We start from the raw sequence: 19467 nt of genomic DNA, 5'->3' as shown, positions 1-19467 counted from the left end.
TACCTATCTGGCACTAAAAGGAGATCTCCTGCCACATGTCTCCCATCTGGATTCTTTCATGAAAGATCATGTGTAGCTGTGCACAATGTCGAAAAAGGACATCCCAAAGGGTTTAGGTGTGTGTCCGTTTTTCCTAAGGCTTGTCCTGGGGTGCCAAGTGTGCACATGCCACTGTGCCCTGGGGGCCAAATATGGCTGACTTATCTGGCAATGGGAGGGGACAGAGCAGAACTGGAGGTAGAGAAAAACGTGCAGGGAGAGTGAGTTATTGCCAAGAGGATTTGACTGTGCTGTGACAACAGAAGTCCCCTGGGTCTTCAAGCCTCAGGCTGGGATGCTATAATCTGGAACCTCCAGGGAGTAACATCACCAGGTGCTGGCAGGGACTAACGTCCTGCCTCACTGATGTGGCACAAGTCATTTGCTGCCTTGGGTCTCTAGTACTGTATATTTGTAGTCAGTGAGCAAAAAGGAATATTTAAAAAAGGAATCTTTCTATAGCGTCATTTACACTTGGGCCAAAATAAGATCAGAGTGGAACAAAATAAACTCTGGTCAAGAAGAGAAGGCAGAAATAGTGCAGAATACTGCCAAATATTTCCACCATGAGATATAGAACCGTAAGTTATTCATAAGAGAGCTCTTCAGAGTCATGAGTCTATGGCTTCCATCCTCGGATGAAAACAAAAATCTAACCCACTGTCCACAGTGAAACAACCAAAAGTGGGCCTTAAAGGGGAACACTAGGGTTTGGAGTCTTCTGTGCCATCTGCCCTGCCACATCACACCCTGATCCCTTGTTTCCAGCCTCCAGCTCAGAGGCCAACATAGGAACAGCCTCTACCCTCTGTCCCTGGAACAGCTTTTTCCACTGAGACCAAGGGTGCTGCCCGCTGTAAAGGAACATGAATGAGCTCAGAAACCACATCTGCTTTTGCACTTGTCAACTTGAGGCTGGCAAAACTGAGGGGTTCCATGAAACTGCAGCCCCAGCAGTTCCAGCACTGTAGGGAGCACTTACCTAGAGACACAGTGCCCTCCTGCCCTCCTGTGGCCTTGCTTGGCACAGAGGGGCCACACAGATACCAACTGTGGGAAGGATCTCTAGCTGGGCAGCATCGCCATTGCTCCTCATTGTCAAGGGGCCTTTTGTGTGTGGCTCTCTACTCAAGACCATAGGGATGGAGGTAAAAAGATTAAAAAGATACTGCTTCCGAGTTTCCTCAAGGAGCTCACCAACTTCCCCAGGTGTCTGGGGAGGAGGAAAGAGCAGCTCCTACAACCTCAAGAGTCTTTGCCAGGACCAGCCAAGGGAGTGTCTGTAACAACTATTTTTAAAAAGAAACCAGGAGAAAGCTCCCAATTGCCCTACGTTTTCCTTAGGATAAATACACCCAAAGTAGAAGCCATACCAAGTCTCAGGCCCAAGCCTCTGGCAAGAAAAAACAAATGGGCTTAGCACTTCTGATAGGGTTCACACTTCTGATAGGGTTCAGCAATGATTAAGCCCCTATGAAATGGCAAATAGTGACATTATCATACAAGAGATCCCTGCAGCCCTGGAGGGTTCCAGAAAAGAGCATAGCCTTTTAAACTGCAGCTGCCTATATATGGCAGGTACCATGCTGGCACTGGAAATGCAAAGACGAATTAGACAACATCCCTCAGGGAGCTGTTTTGCAGAGCTGTTCCGGGAAACTCAGAATGTAACCACCCCCACTCCTGACCGCCCCCCATCAGGATTGTCTCGTGTGTTCAGGGTCCCACAGAACCCAAGCCAAGAGTCACCCCCACTCTGTATCTTTGGCATTAGATAGTAATGAGGGCCAAGAGGAGAGGACAGAAAAGGAGGTCCTCCATCTGCAAAGCAACTCTTGACAGCAGCAGCCCAGCTGCTCGGGGCCACTGCCCAAAATGCTAATGAAGCCAGTCACAATTAGCAGGCTACTCAGGGGCTGCCCAGACCACAGAGCTGCTGCCACAGTCAGCTGTGCCAGAGCAGCCTGCTGGGTCCCAGGCAGAGCTTTTATGCTAGCACTTTCTCCTTCCCCTTTCACCTGGCATTTGGAATCCCACCAACAATCTTTGTACCCTTCTCTCTGCCTGACCCACAAAACCACCCAAGGACGCTGGTAGGACTCTCATTGATAAAGTCAAAGACAGATGGGTAGGGATAGGGATGGGAATTAGGAGAAGGGTCCAGAAAAAATGATTTGGACTCTTTTTGCTCCCATTACCAACCACTCCATTTTCCCCCCCAACAAACAAGTGCTTCCCCACTTTACTGACATCTGGATTCCACTGGCTAGTTCCACTAGCTTGGGAGCAAGTTTGCTCTCTGACCTCTTTAGAGTATTCAGCAGATGGTGATCAACACAGCCCTCTCCAAGGAGAGACATTTAGCTTTATGAAAATTCCTAAAGAAAGCCACTGGGATATGTTTTCGTGCCAAGACATCTGACAACTGGCCTATTTTTAAAGTTCCAACCAATAATCTCTCAAAAGCACTCTACCCACAGACAAAGGGGCAATGACGAAAAAAGTAATGAGGCCAGTATTATGTTTTTGTTTTTCAAACAAGCCAGAATTTACCCATCCAAATAAATAATATTCTCTTCAAAGCCTACCCCCTTAGAAAGCTCTGTGCTGATTCCACTGGGGCTGTGTTTTCTCACAACATTTTTGGAAAGTCCTATTGTGGAGCAGCCTTTGTTTCCCAGAGAGTGTCCAGGATAAAGTTAATAAGCATCCAACCAGCAGCCGCTGCTGCGGGCCAGGTACTGTGGTAGGCCCAGGGAAGGGGAATCCTATAGGTAAATACAACAAGGTGTCTCCCTGGCAAGATGCTCACTATCCGGGTGGAGAAAGGAGGACAAGGTTTTTGTGGGTTTTTTTCCTTTGTCGGAAGGTTTTATTTGTGTGTGTGTGCGTGTGTGTGTGTGTGTGTGCATGCATATGTGTTTGTGTACTTTTAAGTTCAGAGGTACATGTACAGGTCACATAGGTAAACTTTTGTCATGGGGGTTTGTTTTACAGATTATTTCATCACCCATGTATTAAGCCTAGTACCCATTAGTTATTTCTCCTGATCTTCTCTCTCCTCCTACCCTCTACCCTTCAAAAGGCCCCAGTATCTGTTGTTCCCCTCTATGTGTCTATGTGTTCTCATCATTTAGCTCCCACTTATAATAACATGCTGTATTTGGTTTTCGGTTCCTGTGTTGGTTTGCTGAGGAGAATGGCCTCCAGCTCCAACCATGTTCCTGCAAAGGACATGATCTCATTCCTTTCTATGGCTGTGTAGTGTTCAATGGTGTATATGTACCACATTTTCTTTATCCAGTCTACCACTGATGGGCATTTGGGTTGATTCCATGTCTTTGCCATTATGGAACAGTGCTACAATGAACATAAACATGCATGTGTCTTTATAATAAAATGATTTATATTCTTTTGGGTATATACCCAGTAGTGAGATTGCTGGATTGAATGGTATTTCTGTCTTTAGGTCTTTGAGGAATCGCCACAGTCTTCCATAGTGGTTGAACTAATTTACACTCCCACCAACAGTGTATAAGCGTTTCTTTAAGGAAGAGAAGGTGTTTTGAATACATACCATCAGCCAGGCACCGGGCAACAGCTTTTGACATGTTACATTTAATATGGATCCCAAAATCCTCTTAGATGTAGACAACCAGGCTCAGAAAAGTTAAAGTGACCTAGCTAAAGTCACACAACAAAGAAATTCTGAGACTGGTCCTGATCTGGGGCTGTCAGGCTCCCAAACTGGTCCTCTCATCCCCACAGCAGCCTGCAGTAAACACACTCTCCAGGACAGGAGGCTGAGGCAGGATAACTCACTCCTCCTACGTCAAGCACTCACCTCCTGTTTACCCTTTCATCAAGAGGCTCTGACAAGCCAGTGGGCAGGGAGAGTTTCTTCAGATATAAAACAGGACTTTTCATAACCCTAGTATTTACGTCAACTGAGAAGGACAGACACTCAGACACAGTCGCACACACTTCACTCACACACAGGACCGTCAATTCAACGTGTCCACCTACCTCACAAGCAGGCAGGGAAATCAGGCCTGCATCTCAACACGTCAAAACTAGTTTCCTGCGATAGCCAAAAGGTGGAAGCAAGCCAAGTGCCATCAGCAGATGACTGGATAAACAAAATGTGATATAGACACACAATGGATTATCATTCAGCCTTAAAAGGGAAGGAAATTCTGACACATGCTACAACAGGGATGACCCTTGAACACATTATGCTCCGTGAAATAAGCCAGACACAAAAGGACAAATGTTGTATGACTCCACTTATCCCAAGTACCGAAAATAGGCAAATTCACAAAGACAGAAAAGTAGATTAATGGTTGTAGGGGCCTAGGAGAGAGGGGAGAGGGATTATTTAATGGGTAGAGTTTCAGTTTGAGAAAATGAAAAAGTTCTAGAGATGGATGGTGGTGATGGCTGCGTGACAGTGTGAATGGATGTAATGCCACTAAACTGTGCACTTAAAATGGTTAAAATGGTGAATTTTATGTTATGTACGCTTTGCCACATTTAAAAAAAAAAAAACCTCTTTTCTTTCTCTTTGGAAATATGGATGTATAATCTCTTCCTCAAACAAACTCTGGGCACATGCATATGACCAGTGTCTTCTATTCTCTTCCCAGCCTCAGCTCATGAGGCTTCAGATGACAGAGGCAGGAGCCGTGCTGGGGTGGGGCCTGGCTGGGGGGGCTCTGCACGCACAGTAAGCAAGCATTCTAAAATCGGCCCCAGAAAATCCCCCAAATACAGCACAGAACGCCTTAGACCGGCCTGAGTCAACAGCAGGAAGGGGAGGGCCCAGAATGAGCAGCCGCATCCCCTCCCCTGAAATTTGCAAAACAGTATTTTGGCTAGTGCATTTGGCCCAATATAGAGCAGAGCAAAACATTTTTATGGAGGAACAATGAAAAGAGACTGCTAGTCCTAAGACTGAGGTCTTTAGGAAAACTTCATTCTCTGACCCATTTCAACTTTCCCTAATAAATAACAATGCTGTAATGCCAAGCAGTCTATCATGCCACCTTAGCAGCTGTGCTCTGCTCCCAAATGTTCTGTTTATGTCTCCCCATCATGTCATTGTGATGGATTCAATTTTAAACTACCCCAAGCTAATAGCAAATCCCCCAGAGCTCTGGAAGCAGCTCTGTGTTGCGTGGGCCCTAATCATGAAGGTGGATTCAGTGGTCACCCAGGGCCCACCTGGAGTCTGTAGCACTCTTTTTCCTCTGGGCTCCCAGGTACCTGCTGAACCCCAAATGGGTGCCTACAAAGGTCCAGTGAAGAAAAGTTAAGAGCCCCAGAAAAAACAAAGATAAAACGCCTGGGAGGGAATCAGTATTTATCAAGGGCCTACTACATGCAAGGTGCCATGTATTTATTTTTCCTGGAGCCTTCGAAACCCTGTAACTTTCAAGTTTTATACATGAGGAAATATGGAAGAAATTCAGCAATATGTCCAAGGAGCAGAGCTAGGATTCAACTCTAAGTCATCTGACTCCAAAGCTTACACTCTTTCCATTACACTAGGCTGCCTCTCAAAATCATGTGGGTTTTTTTTTTCCCCCTGGTTCTTGTTTTTTATAATCTTGCTTGCCTGGCTTCTAAACTTCTCCAGCTTTTCCATAGGCCCTAGCCCAACCCAACTTTCCATTTGGGTAAAAGGAACATCATCCCAGCTGCTATGTCCCAAGTCACATGAAATGGCGGGAAGACATTTCATAAACACAAGTTCAAAAGCCCCTTTAAATAGATAGGAAAGTGGAAATTATTTTTAAGGGGGTAAGCTTCTAAAGAAAGCATTCCCATTCTGCAGCCCTGGACTTCTTAACATAAACCACCAGGTCCAATTCTCACCCTACACTGCCACAGAACAGCTGACTCTAAACTTGGGCTCCAAAGCCTCTGTCTTCCTCCAGAGAGCCTGGCAGTCTGTGTAATAAGTGTGCTGGCTATTTCTGAGCTGGCCACTAAAAGGGAAAGCCACCCCCAAATCACCACTCAGTTTAGTCCCAAGAATGAGAGCTGAAGGTAGCATGTCACGCAGGGGATTTATTCTTCAAATGTAGAATCGTTAGTGCTCAAAATATAAATACTCAGGTTTGAAGAACATACCAACTTCTTTAAAAAAAGAAAAGGGTAAAAAACTCCCCCATGCAACTGTGAATATACTCTCATTTCTCCTCCTCCTCCTTTCCTGACAAGAGCCAACAATCAGCAGACAACAAAATCTCAACATCTGGCTCCTAAGTCCACAGCTTTCAGCTTTTTCCTGGGCCTGGGAACTTTTGCCTCAAACAAATCCCTGACGAGCTGCTTCAAGTGTGATGGTAATAAGGTTCGGCTGCTCAGGGAGCAAGGCAGGCATGTGAGCCGTGGCTTGGGTGCTTCTGTCCTCCAGGGTGGTCCAGAAGCCCTTGAAGGTAGCACATTACAAGAGCCACTTCTGGTCAACTTCGGTGAGCAGACAGCACCCAGCTCTGCTTTCTCAGGAGCAGGACTGCAGTTTCTGTTGGGAATAGTGACAGCCAAAAGCTCAGAAGCAGAACACACAAGACACTGAGCTGAGATCTCTTCTGGCTTCTGGAAGCAGTCAGACCCTCCACCATGCCCTTCCTTTCCCTAGCTGGTCTAAACTGCTGTCGAGCGATGATGGGCAGCTCTTTGCACACAGATATTAGGAAAACCCCTGCCTAAGAGTCACTGCTTTAGAATTTAATTTCTAGACTTTAGAACCACTTCCTACTGGGTCCGTAGAGATCACTGCCTGTCCCCCTACTGACATGTTTTATTGTAAGCAATCTAATTTATGGTGTGCTCAGTATATTCTTCATATACCCAGACACATACAACTGAAAACAAAAGTTTCACACAACAGTACTTACCATTGCTTTGTGCAATGAATGCTGTTATTTTCTATTCTACTCTATCATATTCTATTTTATTAAAATCTATTGGTTGTAACCATCTAAATTGATCCCCATTTGAAGATCACAATCTGTAGTTTTAAAACTGCTGTGGTCATAGGAGCCAGTCCCACGTTTTTGAATTAAAGGCCTGTGCTGACACCATGGGTCAGAGGGAAGGTGATTTGTACCTTATTCCCCTTTCCTGGATAACTCAAGTTTACTCAAAAAGCTCCACATCAACACTTTTAAAAGAGAATTCAAATGATCCATGCTGCCCTACCCACAATGGGTTCTCACAGCACACCTTGTCTTCAAGGATAGCTCTGAAAGAACTCAACTCTGCATTCACAGAACCATTGCTAATAACCTTTAAGAGGTGTCAGAGGACTAAAGATGGGTAACTATTTGCCTAACATTTTGCCAAATTGGATTCTGGAAGCTTCAGACTGGCAAACATAGGGCTGGATTACCGAACAAGTGATTTGTGAGCATTTACAGGGAAAGATAGAAATCACTAAAAATATACATGTGTTCATTAAGAAAAAGTTTCAACAAACCAATCTCATTACTTCTTTTGATGCAGGATACAAAATCAGGAAGAATGCCATAAAGAATGTGTTCAGATTTCACCAAGGTGCATGAAAAGACAGAAAAAGAAAAATCTGTGTCAAAGTATGGTTGAACAGTTTTGAAGCTGTTAGAACAACTATACCCCTAGAGGCTACTGATAACAGACCCTTAAGAACATTGGAAATTGCTTTTATTAGGACCCTAGAAGGTTCTTTTCTGAGTCTGATCCTAGTCAACCTTTCTATCTATGACTTCTTTAATTAGTGACAGCAACATTACCAATTGGTATGGCGTGTCCTCAATAACAACTGATCAACTGATGAACTGGGCACCCACAGAGCACTTTGCAGCTTTATCAGGTACTTTTACACATCTTATCTCATTTGAGCCTCCAAGTCAAGGAGCTAGGTATTATTATATTCATTTCATAGTAAAGAAACTCAGGCTTAGCCATCAGTGTTTCTCAACCTCAGCAATATGAACATTTTGAACTGGGTAATTCTCTGCTGTCCTGTGCACTGGAGGATGTCAGCAGCATCCTGGCCTCTACCCACTATGTGCCAGGAGCAGCACCACCCTTACAGTTGTGACAACCAAAAATGTCTCCAGACATTGCCAAACATCCCCTAATGGCCAAAATCACTCCTGTTGAAAACCACTGGGTAAATCAAACTTTGATCTGGCTTGATCAAGGTCCACAGTTAAAAAGTTAACCAGGGCAGTATTTGAATTTAGGTCTCCTCATTCTTCCAACTCTTTCAAAAAGCTGGACGGTATTGGGCACCGTGGCTCACGCCTGTAATCCCAGCACTCTGGGAAGCCAAGGTGGGTGGATCACCTGGGGTCAGGAGTTTGAGACCAGCCTGGGCAACACGGTGAAACCCCATCTCCACCAAAAATACAAAAATTAGCCGGGTGTGGTGATGCACGCCTGTAGTCTCAGCTACTCAGAAGGCTGAGGCAAGAGAATTGCTTGAACCGGGGAGGCGGAGGTTGTAGTGAGCTGAGATTGTGCCACTGCACTCCAGCCTGGGAGACAGAGGGAGACTCTGTCTCAATAAATAAGTAAATAAATAAATAAATAAAAGCTGGGAGGGATAATGAACAGGATAAATTACAAAAATCAAGAGTCAAAATTATCTTGATTGACATTCTAGACCAAAACCAATAATAAAAGACTGAAGGTCCATATTTTGGTTTTAAATAAATCAATTGTGCAAAGTGAGACTGGCACTCATGGCATTTTATGGCAGTTAATGTATGGAAGGTTGGCGAAGGGGGTCGGTTAACCTTCAGCCCAGAGAGTGGCAGTCCTGCATGACTCCATAGATGCCAACATAATCTTGGCTGCACTGACAGGGCAAGCAGTCCAGGCATCTCTCACACTCCCACCCAGGCCAGCTGCCCGAGCATTGACCCCGCCATCCTCTCTCTCTTCACACACCTGCCGCAGACCTGACACTACCTGTGGGGCCTCCCCCTCCCCTACAGAACGTGGCTCTGCTCCATCCTCACTCTGTCCTCTGGCAGCCGCAGCAAGAGTCGGTGTGCAGCAGAATTGGAAGACAGATGGCAAGAGGGAAGAGAGGAAGGACAGGAGGGAGAGGACACGGGGGAGAAGACAAGAAGGGAAGTGGAGAAATTATGGCAGGGCCCACAATGTCACTGTGAGCCCCCCAAACCCAGGGGGCAAGACAGTAAGATGAGGGAAGAGAGGGAAGGGGGGAGGAGGGGGAGGAAACGGATGCAAGGCCAGCAAAGGGAAGAGGATAAGAAAAAGGCAGAGCAGAGGGAAAAGACTAATTACTCCCAGCCCTCCAATATTCACTTACATGCTGCTTCTTCTTCCATTCAGTTCCTTCCTGCTACTTGCCCGGGGCACCCAGCTTGGCCCATTACCCACCCATTAATGCCCCTACCTGGGAATCTCTGGAATTCACTATGCTGGATTAAAACCCTGGCTCTACTAGTCACTAGCTGGGTGAATTTAGACCAATTACTTAATCTCACTAAGCCTTAGTTTCCACATCTGTGAAATGGGGATAATAATATCCATCTCATAGTTTTGGTATGGGATTAAGTGAGACTTAATTTGAAATATATACACACATATATATACACATATATAGATCTACGTGTGTGTGTGTGTGTGTATGTATCTCTCTCTCAACACAGATGCTTGGCCCATAAAAGGTGCTCCCTGGTAGCTAGTTTTAGTTACAATGTACATCCCTGGCACGTAGATAGCGACTTATTTTACTATCTTGGACACCGGCTTCCACTTCTGACAAGGCCAAAACTTAGAGACGAAATGGCACATGCCCGGCCCCTGTATTTTCTACTGTTTCCTGAGAACATAATTTCTAGTTGGAGTATTAATTACTAGTTTGGAGCATTACTAGCTGCTGCTATTTCTCAGGGTCCCCTTGGAGACCAAGCAACCGCTAAGATGGCTGGCTTTCTCCATAGAACTCACAGCTAGCACTAGCAATGAGGAAATACGCACACACGCACACACACACACACACACACAGTCTTTACATCTGGTTAGGGCTCCGAGTATTTCCTAAGTGTCTCATCACACTTACTAAGGCCTGAGAATCTCAGAGCTGAGACACTGCAGAGGTGATGTAGCCCAAGCCGTCCCCTGAGGCCTGAGTGTCCTCTGCAGCACCCGACTAGGGGCAGGGGGGTTAGCACAACCTGTCCCCATTCCCAGGAAAAAACCCAGCACACAGATCACACTCAATGATGTCAGCTTCCTACAGGAAGGACAGGTACAGCATCACTAATTAAAAAGAGGTCACAACCACGAAGTTCATTCATCCAGGCCTCTTGGGAACAAATCATATCAACAACCACCAAACAAACGGATTCATGTTAATTTGGAGGTATTCTTATCTGAGAGCAATAGAATATAGTTCACCAAAGCAGAAACCTGGGCAAGCGTCAACTAAATGTCGGTGGGTCCAGGAAGAAATCCACTGATTCAGGCTAGGTGCCTGTCACAACTTGGTTAACCTTTCTGAACCTGTTTCCTTGTCTGAAAGATGAAAGTAGCAATAGTTGCTGTGAGGCGTGATTAAGGCATGATGCATTCAGAGGCATAGTACAGTGTCTGGCAAAGATTCAAGAAACTTTAGACTCTTTCCCCTTTCTGCACCAATAAGCAAATCTGAAAAGATCACGAATACACAGTGCTGCAAAATGAGAAACAGAATTTCCCCCTTTAGACAAGAGAGCACTGTGATGCAGACACAGCCCCGGCATCAGCAAGGAAGGCCCTGGTTCCCCTTCTCATCATCCCTGGAGAGATGGGTGTCAGAGGTCAGGTGAGGGAATCTCTTTGTGCGTGATTCTCCAACTCTGCAAACAATAGCTGGCCATTTCTTCTGAGGAATAAGCTGAAATCAAACATACCTGATAGGCGAACTGGGCTTGATGCAGTCCCAAGCACTCTGCTGAGCACTGAAGCCACTTTTCCTCACCACAACTATGGGAGCTAGAGAAGGGAGGCGATTAGTGGTGAAGACACTGGGGACCTGCCCCAGGTGGCATTAGTGAAATAGACAATTCTCTAGGGTCCTCTGCACCAACCCAGAACTCTCCACATAAGAGCTGCCCTAGGAACACCACAGTTCTGTGGCCTGCCCTGGCAGATGTGCCCTCACATCTGGGTGATAAGGGGTCCCCAAGAGGAGCCAAACCCCCTGGGGGCAGCCCGGTCACAGCCACAACTGGCTGCCCACAGGCTGGGAGCCACTCAACTCAGAGGCAGAGTCCTATGCACTGCACTCTCCAGACAGATGGAAGGACACTCCCCCCGGGGCAGAACAGCACTGTAGACTGAAGGACAGCTTTGAATCTGTCTGCCCAACCGGTTCAAATCTTGTTTTCTGTCCCCTAAATGTCACCAGTGTAACTGTCAAGGGGCCAAGGGGAATCACCCAAATTGGACAGCACCTTCAGGGCAGAAGCTCTGTTTGATTTATCTTTTGTTTCCACAGCACCTAGCCTACTGCCTGGCATAGAGTGGATATTCAGGAAATTTCTGTTCATGTGAAAGATGAGAAAGGTCACAGACTCCTTAAGATCCCTAAAGCAGCTACGACAGCTCATTTCTGGACTGAGCAGAGCTGACCTTAGAGGCCAGAAGGGCAGGGCTAGGGATGCTGACTGCTAGGGGGATGAGAAACCTCTCTTAAATCAGAGTATGGAGGCACTGGGCCAATTAGAGGAGGACCAATCTTTCAGAATCGTAAGACTGGAAAGTGTGTGCCTTCACGTTTCATTTTGCCTCTCCCCAGACTAAACCAACTAAACCATCTCTGGAAAAGACAGAGGCCAAGGTGACAGGAATTGTTCATTTATATATGAATGAGGCGTTGCTAAGTCATCAGAGGCTGGAGAAAAATGGAAGACTCTTTTTCCCAGGTTGCCAACCTCAAAGTTAGGTAACTATTGGCAGAGGTCAGACTAGGAAGAGGACAGGCATGATCTGCAGGAGGTTATGGAAAGCAGCATCCCAGATGGGGCAGCCCTCCCCAGTGGCCTCCAGGCCACTGGGCTAGAGCTCAGCTCTGGACTGGCTTCTCATCCTGTCCTGCTGACTGCATAGTCACAGATCTGCTGATAGTCTCCAGACAAGACTAGCTCTGCTACCCTGGTCATATCTCAAGCTGGTACCCTCTCCAACCTGTTGCACCTATTTGCTTAAAATTAAGAGGGCTGAGCTGGGCAGTGCAAGAAAGAACTAGAAAGCCAGTCTCACCTGGAAACTCTACCAACTGCTATGAAGGACACAGGGAAGAGGTGGCAGGCAGGAACAATGCCTTAAGTTTTCCCCAGGTTCCTTGAACTCTCCATGGCCCTCTGGCCTCCCCTCACCCCCACTACCTCTCATAAGGAAGCAGCCCTGGCTTTCTAGTATGCTGATAATAAGGTCCTATTCTGGCCAACTGAGAAAAGTCTCATCTAGAAGGAAAGTACTCAGTGCGCTATCTGTTCTGTAGGAAGGCTGAAGGCAATGCCTCCTGGTCACAGCAGCAATGCTATAGAGAAAGGAAAGGTGCAAGTGCAGGACAGAGACTGCTCTGGCTGTGTACCTGGAGGATGATCTCTGAGGAGCTCTGCACCGCCAAGCACCCTCCGGGCTGCTGACGACACGGTCAGATTCCCCAGTGCGTGAGCCTATACTACAGCAGTGTAGACTACAGCAGTTAAGAGCCCGACAGTGCAGCCAGGCAGGTCTGGGCTCTGAAGAACTGTGTTCACATACTAGAATTTTCTTGGACAACTGAGAAGTCATTTAACACCTCTGGGGTCTCAGTTTCCTCATCTGCAAAATAGATATATTAATAGCACTTACCTCACAGGGTCATTAGGAGGACTAAATAAGCCAAAATATTCAAACCACTTAGAACAATGCCTGGAGCATATTAAGCATTCAATGAACGTTAGTCAGTATCATCTTTACTGTCAGCTTTTTGAGAATAGCCCTTTCTGGGATATTCTTCATAGCACCCAGTACAGCAGAGCTTCATTAATTAAAAAAGAAAGAAAGAAAGAAAGACAAACACTAAGCTATTCTATTAGTCAGGGTTCTCTAGAAGGACAGAACCAATAGGATAGATAAATATATAAAGGGGAGTTTATTAAGTATTAACTCACATGATCACAGGTCCCACAATAGGCTGTCTGCAAGCTGAGGAGCAAGGAGAGCTGGTCCAAGTCCCAAAACTGAAGAACTTTAGAGTCTGATGTTCAAGGGCAGGAAGGATCCAGCAAGGGAGAAAGATGTAGGCTGGGAGGCTTGGCCAGTCTAGTCTTTTCACGTTTTTCTGCCTGCTTTATTTTCTATCTGCACTTGCAGCTAATTAGATGGTGCCCACCCAGATTAAGGGTGGGTCTGCCTTTCCCAGTGCACTGACTCAAATGCTAATCTCCTTTGGTAACACCCTCATAGACACACCCAGCATCAATACTTTGCAACTGGCCAGACACGGTGGCTTATGCCTGTAATCCCAGGACTTTGGTAGGCCCAGGCAGGCGGATCACAAGGTCAGGAGATCGAGACCATCCTGGCCAACATGGTGAAACCCCGTCTCTACTAAAACACAAAAAATTAGCCAGGCATGGTGGCATACGCTTGTAGTCCCACCTACTCGGGAGGCTGAGACAGGGGAATCACTTGAATCTGGGAGGCGGAGATTGCAGTGAGCCCAGATCATGCCACGGCACTCCAGCCTGGCAACGGAGCAAGACTCCGTCAAAAAAAAAAAAAAAAAAAAAACCCCAGAACTTTGCAACCTTAAATCCAATCAAGTTGACACTCAGTATTAACCATCATCACAGCTATTAATATGATTTAATATATATGCGAGGCGCTTTACACACATTGCTGAGTTCCCACATAAACCCAATGCCAAAAGTGTTTTCACAGAAAATACCTTGCCTAGAATGATATTAGTGATTGGCCAGGCTAGGATTGAAACTCAGGCTCTGACTCCAGAGCCTGCTTCTTCTTCCCAAAGGTTACACTGCCTGCAGAACACCACCTTCTGAGCCCCTCTACCTTTATCAGAATGAGAAGGGAGTGGGGGCCCAAACAAAATTCAAGCAAGAGAGGAAGAGAACACAAAAAGAGATGCTGGGAAGCTCAGAAGAAATTCACCACCTTGTCAAGGCCTGTGTCTTTTTCTGGATCTGGGTTTGTCATCATTTGCAGCTTTTGCCTTGACTCTGGATGTTAGATTACGTAGAGCACTACATGGAGCACACGGTGCCTTCAATGAGAAACCAGCAAGCAGTCAGTCTGAAACTGTTTCTATAGACGTGGACAAGACTTCTCACAATGTCCCAGCTACCCAATGACACTGATTCTAATGCTAACACACCTCCAGGCACTTCAAATGCTTTTGGCACTCTGACCAGAAGCTAGCCACGCAGGGTCTGTGTGAGCTGCAGCAAGGCTGTCTGCTATATAAGCTCAGAACTCCTGCTTTTGGAAGAAGTATCATTTCAACAGAACAGAAAGTGACACCCCAACAGTAGAATTCCTACAAATTCTAACTGTGCTAACATCTTCCTAACAACAGTCCTACTTAAAAACTTCACTTTGGCCGGGCGCGGTGGCTCACGCCTGTAATCCCAGCACTTTGGGAGGCTGAGGCGGGCGGATCACGAGGTCAGGAGATCGAGACCATCATGGCTGACACGGTGAAACCCCGTCTCTACTAAAAATACAAAAAATTAGCCAGGCGTGGTGGTGGGCGCCTGTAATCCCAGCTACTCGGGAGGCTGAGGCAGGAGAATGGCATGAACCCAGGAGGTGGAGCTTGCAGTGAGCCGGGATAGCGCCACTGCAGTCCAGTTTGGGCGAAAGAGTGAGACTCCGTCTCAAAAAAAAAAAAAACAACTTCACTTTACCCATTTTCTCCAAGGACTTAATCTCTTAAGCTCCACAGAGCCATGGAGACGCACACAGCAAACTGTCAGCACACAGGGAGTAGGAGGGGTGGGACAGTCTTCCCAAATTCTGCTGCTGGCTGCGCCTGAAATGAGTACACACACTTCAGGGGCGCTCACTAACCCACCCAGTTGTGACTGCAGATGTCATGATGACTGAATCCTTCTGACTCCTTGTCAGCATCAGCACTCCCTAATCCTGCAGAATAACTGGTACCAAATAGCCATTTCCTGCTCATTCATGGCTCCCTTAACAGAAAACTCCCTCCTCCTTCCTCCCCTAAGTCCCATGCACACACAGAGAGGGAATCAGAAAAGGCAGGAAATGCTTGCCTAAGACCAGAGAAAATGCCAGGGAAGAGAGAGACAAGAAAATTCCACCAGGTCTATGTTGAGCAGGGAAATGATTCCCCCAAGAGAAAAGTTCAACTTGGCCCGGCACGGTGGCTCACGCCTGGAATCCCAGCACTTTGGGAGGCCGAGGTAGGTGGATCACTTGAGGTCTAGAGTTCAAGACCAGCCTGGCCAACATGGCAAAACCCCGTCTCTACTAAAAAATACAAAAATTAGCCGGGTGTGGTGGTGGGCGCCTATAATCCCAGCTACTCGGGAGACTGAGGCAGGGAGAATTGCTTGAACCAGGGAGGCGGAAGTTGCAGTGAGCGGACATCACGCCACTACACTCCAGCCTGGGCGACACAGTGAGACTCCCTCTCGAAAAAAAAAAAAAGGGAAAGTTCAACTTGATGGCTACCCCTATTTCATCATGGTGAGGTACAGAAAAAGGATTCCCTTCTGCAGCGCTGCCTATCCTCTTCTGATGACCTCACTGTGGCTATCTGGTTACAAAGGCAGGCAACAACTGGCACTAGGCCTAGAGAGAGATGACCAAAGTTGACTACGCTTGCACAGTAAGGGACTAGATTTAATCCAATCATTCGGCTCCAAGAAATGCACGAAATACAACTACTGGTATTCTCTTTATTCGGCAGATGGTAATCCCATTGGGAGGGTGCCTTCCCATTTTGTCAGTCTAGGACCTGAGTGGAGTCCCAACCGGGAAGCCTGGGGCAGTGTGCTAAACCAGTAGCCAACAGATACTGCATTCCAATAGTGGCTTCTTGGTCCCCTGGCATTTTTTGTGCTTACCTTTAACTAACTGTTCCTTGCCTAAGCTCCTTCCAACCTCAAGGAACATAGAGAATTTCATTCCTTTCTAATTAAATATTTTTCCTCCAATAGATAATCCACACTGACCCTATCGAGGGAAAATCTGAGCTGGTGTAACTGCAGGAGGTGGTTTATTTTCATAACAGTAAAATATCTAAACCAAATATGCTCTGTGTTTCAGCAGCTTAAACACTGAGGTCTGACAAGAACCCGAGATTCCACTTTGCCTGCCAAGGGCTAAGTGTGTATGCTGAAGCGAAAGAAAGTGATTATGAGGAAAAATGGGGAATGTCTGAGTGGGTGAAGGAAAAAAAAAGTGCAAGATATTACTAGAAAAACCTGACTGCACACACAATCCTATCCCCTACGCAGGAGAAAGACCGAGTGCTAGCACCCGGGGTGTGAAAGCCTGCACCAAGGGACCCAGGAACCAGGCCTGCCTCCATTTCTCACTCGATTTGTTTACAACGAACGGACGGCGCCGGAGTCCCTGCGCCCTCAGCTCAGGCCCGGTTCCCACCGCCCGACGCTCGCTGGCCGAGGCGGGGGCGCGGAGCGGGGATTTCGGGCAGGGCGGTGGAGCAGAGCCTGCTCTACAGGAGGCTTTTCCTCGCCGCGGTTTCTTCCCCTGTCGCTGCCCGGTCCCCACCTCCTCTCTCCTCCCGCGCGCGCTCTGCCCGCCGCCCACGCGCGGAAGCCCGCGGCCGGGGAGGGGGCGCCGTCTCCCGGCATGCTCGGCGGCGGTGCCGGTCACGTGACGGGGAGGCGGCCGCCCCTGTCGCCTTCGCCAGCGCCAGCGGGCCCGCAGCAGAGGCAGTAGCGGGGCTTGAAATGCTGACCTGCACGCCTGGCTTGCGCTCCCCCAGGCGGGAAAGACAAGGGGGCTGCTGTTGCTGCTTACGAACAGAATCTCAGCGCTGCTGGCCGCCAGCTCCCGGCTTGTGAGAAAGGATGTGTTTCAGTCTGGGTTTCCTCATTTGTAAAATGGGTATACTTTTTGTAGGGTTGAACTGTAGGTCAGCAGGCTCCCAAATCCTGTCTTTCCTTGTCCCCCTCACCCCCAAGAGTAACAACTTTTAATTAATTTTGTTCAAGAGCTAATTACAAAAAAAAATCTTCATTTCTTTGGATGACACTGTGCCCAACTCCACGGTCAGCTTGCAGAGCGTAGCGATTCTGCCCGAAACCCATCCGCCCAAGGCTTTTATTTTCCTAGATCTCAAACAGTGGGAGGGTCGGACTCTAAATACTATTTGTTTAGACCCCTGAAAATTTTTGATAATTCAATCTTAAGCCGAATTCCGTTTACCTTTACAGTATGAAAAAAGAGTGACTACGAAACTAATAAAGAATATAAACATTAATAGTACAAGCACTTCAGAAAAATGTTTAGCATGTCGTAAAATACCAATTACAAAGCATTGTTAACTCTCAATAATTAGATCTCCGATGTAATTATACATGACCAATAAAGTAATAACACTACTTATCTTTAAAAACATTAATATAACCAAGACTACCCACAATGCAACAGGTATACCTGGTCAACACGAGAATTCCCTGTAAAAAAGCTTCTCGTGTGTGCTAATGAAGATGTGTGAGAATGGAGAACTCAGCTAGTTTATTTCCTGGGCATTTATGAAAAACTGAATTGAGCGGGCAGCAATGAAAATTGTCATTCTGGAGAATGCAATATTTTTCCGCTTTGGGGAAATGAGCAAAAACGTGACAAAAGCACTGGAGATAAAAGTGACACTGGGAAAGACGGTTTACAGTGGCTTGAAACAAAGCAGTGCATCATTCTGCCAACTTTACAGCCAAGCTTTTTTCAGAGATCATTGGTTACTTAAACAGTAAGTAATGGACGTTCAACAATGCTGTGCCCAGTCTAAAACTAAGAGGCTTTTGTCTCTACCGATGACATGAGAAAACCTGTGACTACACACAGCCTCGACTTCATTTGAAATCTTGAGCTGGAATGACTTTTCTTAAAGTCAGAGGCTCCTTTGCACAGTGGAACAAACTCCTCATAAAATTTAGAACTTGAAAGAAGTACTGGCAAAAGCTTGTACTTTTTAAAAGAATCACAGCATTGCTCTTGCTTGGCCAAATGTATTAAATGTTCAGAGATGAATTCCAGAATAGGTAGGAGATAAGAACAGCATCAGTAACTGGGATAAAACCAGAAGGGCCTAAGAAAAGTTATAGGTCAGTTACTCAAAGGCTCCCCACATTCAGGCCACTCTCCCACAGACCAAAATCATCCTAACATTATGTAAAACATTTAGGTGCTAATTCCTTTATTCCTCATCTCACATTTTTCCATAAACATTCTGATGGCCAGAGGAAGAGAGGAGAGTCCAGAAACATAAAACTTGATGTCGGTCAGGCACAGTGGCTCACACCTGTAATCCCAGCACTTTGGGAGGCCAAGGCAGGCAGGTCACCTGAGGTCGGGAGTTCGAGACCAGCCTGACCAACATGGAGAAACCTCATCTCTGCTAAAAATACAAAATGAGCCGGGCGTGGTGACGCGTGCCTGTAAACCCAGCTACTCGGGAGGCTGAAGCAGGAGAATCACTTGAACCTGGGAGGCAGAGGTTGCGGTGAGCCAACATCGCGCCATTGCATTCCAGCCTGGGCAACAAGAGCAAAACGCCATCTCAAAAAAAAAAAAAAAAAAAAAAGATGTTAAAGCTTCTGATTTTCTCCCTCCTTCCCCAAGCTTCCTGGGTCAAATCCAAATATGCAGATGTGCCTATGGGCACATACGGGCCTGAATACCTTCAATTTCCCACCAAGGAGACTTGTATCTGTGACTGCCTCCACCCCATTCCACAGCTGGAGGTTGCAGGCATCCCCTCTCCAGCTATATCAACTTATACTGCACGTTTTCTCCTGACCCCTGAGGACAGATCTTTGAGGCCTGAATCATTTCTTAGGACTCCCTGTCAGGCAGGTCATTTGAGGAATTAGAAACTCTGAAGTCCCTGGGAACCATGCAAGCCCAGAGTGCTGGGAAAGCACTTGTAGAGCCATCAGAAGGGATTCCCCCCACATCTTCCAACTCCCAAGCACCCATATGTTCACATAAACATCAACCCAACCAGTTTGTTGCCTCTTATTCCAAGCTGCTAAAGGGCTGGAAGAGGAGGCTGAGGGTCAGCAGGCAGAGGCTAGTATCTGCTGGGAATTGCCAGAAAGATGATCCCCCTTCCTGTGAGGTGAAGGTCAAAACCACGTAAATCCCATTTCCACTCCACAAACCTGTAAGAGTTCAATTGTTTAAATC

General features: G+C 46.7%; 1 protein-coding gene across 3 annotated transcripts in view; it reads right to left on the bottom strand.

Moving 5' to 3' along the window:
* Positions 1-19467, bottom strand: part of ITPKB (inositol-trisphosphate 3-kinase B) — a 108300-nt gene that overhangs the window by 55184 nt on the left and 33649 nt on the right. The window contains exon 3 of one of the 3 annotated variants that reach the window (XM_055107402.2): positions 2889-18837. The exons of the other annotated variants lie outside the window; for them this stretch is intronic. Coding sequence (XP_054963377.1) covers positions 18727-18837 — 111 coding nt within the window. The 3' untranslated portion in view covers positions 2889-18726. Of the gene's footprint in view, positions 1-2888; positions 18838-19467 lie in introns of those variants that run through there. 3 annotated transcript variants of the gene reach the window in all.

This window comes from Pan paniscus, chromosome 1, assembly GCF_029289425.2.
Source record: "Pan paniscus chromosome 1, NHGRI_mPanPan1-v2.0_pri, whole genome shotgun sequence".
Lineage (NCBI taxonomy): Eukaryota > Metazoa > Chordata > Mammalia > Primates > Hominidae > Pan > Pan paniscus.
Note: the sequence above shows the minus strand (reverse complement) of the source record. Positions and strands in the feature narration are given on the sequence as shown.